Source organism: Plectropomus leopardus, chromosome 15 (genome assembly GCF_026936395.1).
Source record: "Plectropomus leopardus strain MGB_pleo_1.0 chromosome 15, ASM2693639v1, whole genome shotgun sequence".
In the NCBI taxonomy this organism is placed as follows: domain Eukaryota; kingdom Metazoa; phylum Chordata; class Actinopteri; order Perciformes; family Serranidae; genus Plectropomus; species Plectropomus leopardus.
Window position 1 is genome coordinate 3391346 of NC_142190.1, and position 10694 is coordinate 3402039.

General features: G+C 39.4%; 1 protein-coding gene across 1 annotated transcript in view; it reads right to left on the reverse strand.

Moving 5' to 3' along the window:
- Positions 1–6545, reverse strand: part of abr (ABR activator of RhoGEF and GTPase) — a 206390-nt gene extending 199845 nt beyond the window's left edge. The window contains exon 1 of the mRNA XM_088088944.1: positions 5532–6545. Within this exon, the coding sequence (XP_087945070.1) occupies positions 5532–6297 (766 nt within the window). The 5' untranslated portion in view covers positions 6298–6545. The remainder of the gene's footprint in view (positions 1–5531) is intronic.
- Between the last annotated feature and the right edge of the window lie 4149 nt (positions 6546–10694).

The following is a 10694-nucleotide window of genomic DNA, read 5'->3' on the forward strand; positions in this document are numbered from 1 at the left end:
TTAATCCATAGTGTTTTATGTGTTTTTAGTGTGTTTTAGTTGTTTTATGTGTGTTTTAGGTGTGTTTTATGTGTATTTAAGGTGCGTTTTAGTTGTTTTATATGTGTTTTAGGTGCATTTTAGTTGTTTTGTATGTGTTTTAGGTGTGTTTTAGTTGTTTTATGTGTGTTTTAGGTGTGTTTTAGTTGTTTTATGTGTGTTTTAGGTGTGTTTTATGTGTATTTAAGGTGCGTTTTAGTTGTTTTATATGTGTTTTAGGTGCATTTTAGTTGTTTTATATGTGTTTTAGGTGTGTTTTAGTTGTTTTATGTGTGTTTTAGTTGTTTTATGTGTGTTTCAGGTGTGTTTTATGTGTGTTTTAGGTGCGTTTTGAATCAAACTCTACAGCACTTCACAGAAACCAACCACCAACTATCGTTTTTGCTGCAGAGCCACACAGACAAACCACCACACGGCATAAATACTCACAGCGGCCACATGCACAGGTTACAGTACAACTACTTATCTGCCTTTACACATTAGTTCACACTGTAACGGTGCATAATACAGTCAAAAACAGCCTCATGGCAACATGCATCTCTCCCTCTGCCCCCCAATTTTTATTTTTTATTTTTAAATGCTTGTGTTTTTTATCTGTTTTTGTTTTATCTACTGTTTTTATTGTCTTGTGTAAATTCTTTTTACTGTGAGCTGCTTGGCATTTCTTTCATTATTAATAATGTTAATATACTCTAACGAATCTAATGTTGTAAATTACTTACACCTCTATTCTTACACAGAAATAACAGTAAATATTAACAAAATCTTGGCATAAATAATACAAAAATATACAGGAACTGCTGTGTAAACTTAAATAAGATCAGACATTTTCACCAAATGTAAATATGTGCTTTTTAGTGGCTCTTTACGACTACTTAAATGCTGCAGTTGCACAAACACAGCAGTGTTAACACGAAACATGTTCACTAATTGTATGTTTTGACAGGAGCTTCACTCCAAAGACTTTAACACCAAAATGAAACGTCCACAGACAAAAACACTCGTTACCACAAAACGTCTCTTCATAGTATTACTGTTTATGTAATGACTCATCAACATGTTCCCTCACAAATAATTACAGTATCGACTTTTTCTTGCATCAGTTATACAGAATTTAACTATAAAAGTTCATACACGCATGTATGAACGTATGAACTCTGCTTAACTCTTTTTTTCTTGCCTGGCTGTTTTGTAAAGCGACCATTAGTTATAGTTGAGACGAGGAGGAAACGCTGCTCTCAGCTGAGCCGTCATGAAGAACAAACACCTCTTAATAAACTGATCCTATGACCTTTCAGTAAACTCATGTCATTTTTTTAGATTAAACTTAATGACCAATAATTAAACGGTGAGTCATAAGACTCCACTGCGAGGCGTGCAGAGGTAAAAACATAATTCTCTCTGCTGTAGGCTAAAAATAAACAAGGTATTCCACCTTACTCATGCAGGCAATAAAAAACAGCCGTTTTTCCGTATAAATTCTTGAAATAGTTGGGATAGCTAAGTCTGTCCATCACTCCTGGTCGGTGTCTGCATGCAGGCAGGACTGGACGAATGCAGAACAAACACCAGAGGAGAGATCAAACGGTGTGAAAAATTCATATCACAATTATAGTGATCAAAATTATCTGGCCAGCACTATTATCACAAATATTGTTAAAAAAGTGCTGAGGACGTTCCAAAAGTGCTGATACACACTGAAATCATTTCACCATTTACAGCACGTTTCGTTTGCGTAAAGATTAAAATAATAGCAGATCCAATATCATATAAAAGCTATACCAAAGGTGCATTAACAGTAAAGATGGCACACATGAACAGGTCTGCCAGGCAGAGGCCCAGGGGCCCAAACTGTCAGGGGCCCCCTGGACTTCCCTTACTCTACACACTGACCAGAGAGACTCGAAATGACCACAGAAATGCAAAGGAACACAAATATCTACAAACTCAGGCAAAAAAAAACACAAAGAAACACAAAATGTCAATGAAACAAAACAAAATTACCAAATAAGACAAAAAATTATCGAAAAGAGACACAAAAAGACCTCAAAGAGATGCAAAGGAACTGCGAAGATACACAAAATACCTACAAAATCATGCAAAACTTCCACAAAACTACAGAAAACGGCCACAATGAAACACAAAATGCCAACAAAGCAACAAAAAACTACCAAGTAAGACACAAAATTATCTAAAAGAGACACAAAAAGACCACAAAGAGATGCAAAGGTGCTGCAAAGAGACACAAAAAACAAAGTGGCACAAAACTACCAAAGGAGAAAACAAATTAATTAAAAGAAACAGATAAAGAGGCACGAAACAACCACAAGGAAACACAAATGACAACAAAGCAAAACAAAACTACCAACGAAGACACAAAATGACCTAAAAGAGACACAAAACAACCACAAGGAGACACAAAATGACAATAAAGTGAAAAAAAAACACCAAAGAAGACACTAACTTTATCAAAATAAACATAAAAACACCACAAAAAAGCTAAAACCCAGAAGCGATGCAAAGGAACTGCAAAGCCACACAAAACTGCCAAAAGAGACACAAAATTATTTAAAAGGAGACACAAAACCACAAAAAAAACATTACTAAAAAGACACAAAACCATCAAAGTGATGTAAAGGAACTGCAAAGTTACACAAAACTGCCAAAAAAGACACCAAATTATTAAAAAAGAGACACAAAAAGACCACAAAGAGATGCAAAGGAGCTGCTAAGAGGCACAAAAACAACTTAAAAGAGACAAAAGCCACCACGAGGAGTTAAAAATGACAACAGAGCGAAACAAAACTACCAAAAGACACAAAATCATCTAAAAGAGATAAATAATAAATTACTGCGCAAAACCACCAGAGTGTGTGCGCCTCGTTCCTATGTGGAAGAGGTGGTGGGGCCCTTTGTACATCTGTGCCCAGGGGCCCAGTGTCTCATAATCCGCCCATGACGCCGTGCGTCTGGGAGACAGAATTTACCGTTTGTTTTTAAAACCATGGTAATCACATGTGATTGAATGACGACTGAAATCTAAAATGAAAACACAAAGCCGGCAGGATTTTATGGCGGTTTATATCATGAAACCGGTAACCGTTTCATCTCAGCAGCAGTGAAAACTACTTTCAATTCTCAAACTTGCTGAATGAGACACCAAAGTAAATAAATTCATCAAAGCTTTGCTTTGGCCTCGTAATAACACCGTGCCGTGAATCAGAGGTGAATCACGTCACACGGAGAGGCCCGACCTGCATGACCCCTTCCCAGGAAACACAAAGGCATCAGCATGAGCAAGCCCCCTGGCATGAGGTGATGTGCAGCTTCAGTGTGTGTGTGTGTGTGTGTGTGTGTGTGTAGCAGCAGCAGAGGCCCCGAAAAATGTTTGCAGTCCCTCCGACACACCCTCTATTGTTTATGGCCACAATAAGTCTTTCCACTTATTAGCACATTCGTCCGAGCGAAACCTCATCACGCCGCTGGACAACAGAGACGGAACAGATCACGAAAAGAGCTTTTTCTTACTGACCCAAAGGTTTATGGGAAAATAACAAAGCCCCGAATTTAGTACAACAGGAGAGAAAGTGTCATGATGAGAAAAACATTTTCTTTTTCTTGGTTCGTCCGGCTCATGAGACACTTTCATATCGAGTCCTAACAATTTGTTTTTAGAGCCGTTTCCCACACATTCATGTCTTCTTTAAATATTACAAAATCTCAAAATCTCCTGCTGCAGGGCATCTTCAGAGTGACCTTCACAAACCATCTACACAGATTTATGATTTATCCAAAACTGAGCCAACAGTGCATCAAAAGGTTTGACTGAAAACGGTGCTGTAAAACATATACGTGCAAATTCTGAGAGGAAAAAAACACTACTGTGATGCAGTCTGGGTAAAAAGCATTTTTATACACCGGTTTTTCACAAATCAAAAACAAATGATCAACATGCGGTCCAGATGAAGCCTGCAAAATCTCAGAATTTCCTCTTTGAAAACTGAAGTTTTGAAATCTGCCTTTTTCAGCTGGCTGCTATTTGCAATCCTCACCACTAGATGCCACTAAATCCCCCAAAATCTCACATACTGTTCCTTTAAATGACAGCCCGCGTATGTGACAATTATACAAATTCTCACTCTTGCTCAAAAAGATATTTTGGCATCTCATCAAACAGATGCTGAGCACCTTTGACATGATAAAAAAGCTCCAGTATTCACTGCGCTGGCATCTGCTTCAGCTTCTATATTTTGGGATTCCTGCTTCTCACACTAAAGCCAGTAATTTCCCCAAATATGTTGATATAATTCAGACCAATTAATATCCAGCTAATCCCTCCAGTTACACCAGGAGCCATCAGCAGATCCACAAACAAATTAAACCACGAGCCAACAAAAGCCACCCATAATCCTCCAATATTAAAGACAGAAGAGGATGTTTCACAAAACATGTTTCATCTGCTCCAAAAATCCTTCCTCAATCTATTCTCATGTTCAAGTTAGTCATTGACTCTTGACTCACGACTGACATTTTCCGTCAATATTGCCACACTCTCTGAAGAATGAGGCTGTGCCTAAAAAATGATTGACCATGCAGCAGGCCAGTCTGTGCAGTCTGTGCATGCAGAGATGATCAAAATCAATGTTTGCATTGGCTGACGCATCATTTTGTCTTAAAAATGTGACATATTTATTTAAACTGATGCACTCAACACTTTTTTTATTGCTACAAACTTCAAATCAATAAGCTCAACTTGAGCCACATCCTCACCGAAGTCTCATTAATCCAAACTTAAACCACTTCTGCTGTGTGACACTATGACATCTTATCTTATTTACTGGAGTGGCTATATTTCTGTTTTTATTTCTCATTTTAGGGATCGTTATTTATGAGAGGGGGGTGCAAAAAGGGGAAGGTATGTCAAATATTTTTTTAAACACCAGGGAGGGGCTCATGTTCTTAATTTGGCTTTTTTGTGTTTTTTTCTTTCATTTTTTTGGTATTTTAAAAAAAACATGGGGGCATGTTCACTTTTAGCTCAGGGTTAGTTTTTTTTATTTTGACTTTAGTGGAGGGACATACAACTTTAAAGGATGTATTTTGCATTAATTTTCCTGAAAACTTTGAAAGAAAAGATTAGGGCATTTTTTCTGTAATTTTTTTTTCTTTTTTACAGATTTTTTTGTAGTTTGAAATTTCTTTATTTTTTGGCATAAAACATTTTTAGATAAAACAATGTGTCATTTTTTTCTTTAAGTTAAGGAGTCTTTTAATTTTGGTGATTTTTTTTTCTTAATTTTGTTTTGTTTCAATGTCATGAGTTGAAATCATACATTATTATACAGGTTTTTGAAATAACATTATATGACTTTTCCAAAACTTCCAGACCTGGAAATTGCTATATGCAGACTCCATTCAAAGTCACACTCTCGCCTCTGATAAATAGAGAACAGTCCCTGATCAGCAGTACTAATAGCAGTGAGAGTTATTACCTGCAGAGGAGGAGTCGTCGTGGTCGGAGCTCAGGTACCCGTCGCTCCTCCTGTCCGGGGTGCTGCAGCCGGAGCCCCGGGAGGCTCTGCGGTGAATATGCGGGAAGGACGGGGACAGCCGGCCGTCGTCCCCGGAGTCAAACTCCCTGCTGTGGCGGAAAGGCCTCCGGGTGTCCCGGTAGACGCCGGACGTCCTCTGGTTGTCCCTGCCGCCGGTTTTCGGTGCCAACAAGTTATTTCTGACAAAATTCTCGTTGAGCTCCGCGTCCTCGTACTCCCGGTCGCTGCCCGGGTCGTTGTCGTTGTGCTGGGGCCCGCTGGTCGGGGCCGGGTCCCCTCCTCTCTGGAAGCTGCGCGGCGGCACCGGGATGGGCACGGGCTTACCTGTCTTACCGCTGAACCTGCTGCGTTCCCGCCCGAAGGAGCTCGTCGTGTTACCTGCAGCCGCGTGCACCTTCACATTCCCCGCGCCGCCCTCGTGCTGCCTCCTAACACCCCCCGGGTTTTTAAACGTGTCCGCGTTAAAGTTTTCATCCTTGCCGTCAAAGCTTTCCGGGTCTTCCCTCTTCTGGCGCGCCATGGTGGTCTGCAGGTAGATCACCTTGAATTTCTCCTCCGCCAGCGCCTTCTGCAGCCGCTTCAGGTTGGCTTTGCTCGTCTCCAGCTCGGACTCGATGTCCTCCACAGACTTTAGCTGCATCTGCGGGACTTTTCCGTCGGGAAACTCATTCCTCCAGTGTTTCTCAAATTCCTCCTGCTCCCACATGATCGCTGCTCGCAGCTCTCCAGCCGCAGTCAGATAAAACCTCTGCTCACCGACAGTCAGCTGTCGCACAAATCCTCTTCTGTCCTCCGCCTCTGGGCAGAAATAAACTGTCTGTCGGTGTTAACTTGACCGCTTTCTGACCATTTTCAGCCTCCCACGCGTTAAAACTGCGGGTTTTACGTGCGCGCACTGATGCAGATAACAAGTTCTTCGCCACTGCGCCGAGAAAGTTTCGAGACTTCCTGTATTCAGACGTGCTGCCTTCAAGTGCAGCTCCGACAAAAATGTGTTTTCAGGCGAAAAAAATCAACGCAGCACACCTCAGGGCAGGTATGCAACTCACAGAGGCGCTGCTAGGATTTCAGGGCGACCTGAAATCATCCCACGAGGATTTTTTTAATCCTTAAAAACCTGAGCACATTGGTTTTAATTCTTTCAGAAACACCAGAGGAAGGCAGTGAGCAGCTAATCAAGAAATGACCCAAATATTTGCAAGAATTTAGTAAAGTTACAAGAAGAAATGAGATGAAACGACCTGTAAAGTTAAAAAAAAATTAAGTTGCTAAAATAAACCAAGTATGTGTAAAAGACAGACAGTTTTTTATTCATTCTTACAGTGTACTCAGTGAGCACTTGTCTTTCACTGCTTTTGATTTTAAATTTAACCATTGTTTTTAAATATTTTATTTTGTGTTTTTTTGTTTAATTATTTTCTATTTTTTCCTGTGTGTGTTTTATTGTGGCTTTTGTGTAAATCACCTTGTAACATTGCTTTTGATAAGCGCTATAAGCAGTTATCATCAATATTATTTTTATTATTATTGTGCAGTGTATTTATTTAATCATAAAAATGCAGGACTCTTTTATTTTATTTAAAAAAAATACAGAAATATTTTTGTAGTATTTGTTTTTGCATTTTTAAATATGATTCCTGTGCTATTTCTCTTAATTTTTACAACATTTTTTAACAGAATTTTTTTAAATCATTATTTTCGATTTTTACTCTTTTTATATCTTTTCAATATAATTTTTTCACATTTTTGTTAGAACTTTATTCTATGCTATATTTATCTCGTAATTTTTTCAACAGTTTTTTAATCTTTCATTAATATGATATATTTAAATATTTTTTTTACATTTTATTATACATTTATTCTGTGCTATATTTATGTCTCTTTATCTTTGCAAGGCTTATTTTTAATGTGTTATTATTATTATTTTATTATTATTGTTGTTGTTAATGTTATCACTTTTCACATAATTTGCTGTTTTTGTTCTCTACTTTTCTTCTCTTTTTAGTGTTAATATCAGGTAATATTCTTGCAGATTTTTACTAATTTCCTGCTAATTTTGGGGTAATTTCTTGTGAAGTTACTCACTGACTGTTTTCCCCATGTTTTTTTTAAGAAATCAAGCCAATTTGCTCAGGTTTCAGAGGGTTAATGCACAGAAACCCTGGAGTATAAATCCTCCTATATTGGGTTTACGCAGGTCGATTTGTGTGTCTCTTCTTTCCTAAAAGCATGAAGAGGCATTTCCCATTTTTACCAGTAGTGATTTGCCAACGTGCATTATTGCAGAACAGCACTGTGCTGTGAGAGGATGTCACTGTGACTAGAGCTCGTCTGACACCAGTCGATTCGCCTCCAGCTGGTGGTGTGACATGAAGGAGGGGAAGAGCTGTGAGTGTGTTTATCGGGCTACAGCTATCAGGCCTCGACGGAAAGACAAACGCATACATCAGAGCTTCTTACATGCATATCAAACACGGGCACATGTCATAACTCACATCCTCATCCTCTTGCTTGTTTCTGATGCCTTTTTTAATCTCTGCAGATTCATCTCTGGTGCACTTGATTTGCAGCACACCACTCGTAAAACACTTTAAAATTCAGCACAGGGGGAGAAAAATGTAATAACTCTTACCTTGAAAACTTTTGATCATAGCGATTTTCATGATTGATGATCACACAGAGGAGGATGCATAAAACCCGGTCACCCTCATCTCTGCAGGATGCATGCAGCTGCGTCCAGATAAGGAATTGGACAGAAGCCAAGCATGACTTCCAGTAAAACCGTAACTCTATACAGCAGAGGAGAAAGTTACCTCCACATGGACATAAAGGGGAGGCAGAGATGGACGCTTGGATCGCTGCCCAGAGCTGAAAGATCATTCTGCTAAAAGCTTTCCAGGAGCAGCCATTGATCAGCACTGGCTGCAGGCCCGAGAGCCCCGGTTAGGTTACTGTAATGAATAGATGTGGATCAGCCTGTAGTCATGAAACTGAAATCATTCAAGCCTGGTGTGATGTAGAAAGAAACACATGTTTCTGAGTAATCTGGTGTTGAACAGAGTCAGCTGGAAGAACGCAGAAGTCTCAGATTCAACATAATGACACGACCGGGGGGGAAATAACGCCATGCACAAAGAGCGAAGTTATCAGACTACATTCTTTACATCTCAACAGGCTTTCATTCATCAAACAATAAACTCAAGGTTTTGATCTGAGTGTACCACACAGAAGAATGCAGCAATATATGAGGTGCAGCGGTGATACTCAGTTTACGGCCCAAGGGCCAAATCTAGTCCTCATGAGGGTGTCAGGTGGCCCCCCAGTTCACAATAAAAAAACTGATTTCCACAGTGAAATCTTTTGTCCTTTTTAAGGTGCCAGAGTGCATGAAACGGCATCAAAACAGAGCTTGTTTGTAAAAAGAAAAAAAAGTGCTAGTGGAGGATCCCCTGCACCCCCTGACAGAGGTTTTAGCTAAGCCCTTAAAATCCTAAAAAAAAATACTTAAGTTTTAGAAATGTCCTAAAAACCTAGAAATGCCCCCCAATCCTAGAAACATCCTAAAATCATCGAAACATCCTAAAATGCTAGAAATGTCATATAATCCGAGGAATTTCTAAAATCCCAGAAATGTCCTGAAATCTTAGAAACATCCTACAATACTAGATGCATCCTAAAACCCTTGAAATGTCCCAAAATCTGGGAAATGTCCCCAAGTCCTAGAAATACGGAAATCTGAGAAACATCGTACAGTCCTAGAAACATCCTAAAATCTTCGAAACATCCTGAAATCCTAGAATTGTCATATGATAGGAGAAATTTCTAAAATACCAGAAATGTCCTAAAATCCTAAAATTGTCCTGAAATCCTAGAAACATCTTAAAATCCTAGAAATGTCCTGAAATGTTAGAAACGTCCTAAAACCATAGAAATGTCCAGAAATCCTCAAAATGTCCTGAAACCCCCAAAACTTGCAAACTAGAATCTGCTGCAACTGGCCCCTTGTCTGCTCTCATTTTGCAAAAGTGGCCCCCAGGCAAAGTGAGTTGAGTGTCCCCGGTGTAAAATATTCTGGTAAATATCTATCATCTTATTGATATACTTACTTATTAAATAACGCCTCGACTGATTAAAAGATCGTAATCCTGCAACATTTTGCACAATGGACCGGGTATTCGTTGTATTTGACTAATCTGGAGAAGATTAGGTGCAGACTGCTGATGGAAAGGGACCAGAAATTGGTGTGAAAGTAATCTCAGCCAACTCAGGCTGCAGCAGTGTGCATCATGGGAAGGAGGTCAGTCCCGTGCTGCCATCGTGTGGCTGCAGGTGCAAACAAGCATGACAAACCACAACAGCAGAGTGCAAAAGGTGCCAACCAAACTGCCAGAAAGAAAATGTTGCTGTATGTTTCTGCAAACCAAAGATACGCTACATTAGCACGGTATAACGTAGCAACACATCAGAACATTTTAACGACGCTGTAGTTAGGTTTAAGTAACAAAAACACCTGATTATGATCAGGAAAAGATCATGTTTCAGCTTAAAATATCTGCTTGTTGTGCCACGATCCCGGCAGGAAACGCAGTGTCTCAATTAAAAGAAACACTTTTCTCGCCTCTTTCCGTCCATAAATAGCAGAGATGTCTCATTAAAACACAACAGCTTTTATTCCAGGAGAAGCAGAGATGTCTGGATAAAGAAAACACACTTTTTGTGCCACGATCCCGTCAGGAAACACGGGGATGTCTCCATAGAAAACAGCCGCTAAAGAAAGTTAGATACACTCTGAGTGGATCTATTGACAAATATTATGAGATTTCAAGATAAAAAACTTTCAGAAATTAAGTGTCCAAAAAAAAACCTTCTCAGGTCACTACAGGAAACTGCAATGTTTCCGTTAAAAAAAAACGCTTTTTGTGCCACAGTCTCGGCAGAAAATGCGGCAATGTATTGTAAAAAAACAAAAAAACAAAAAATGCTTTTATGGTCAGGATCCCGACAGGAAACACACCCGTGTCTTCATAAAAAACTGCTGCTTTTCAGATCACTATCCCGGCAAGAAACGCAGTCATGTCTGTAAAAAACAGCTGTTTTTGTGCC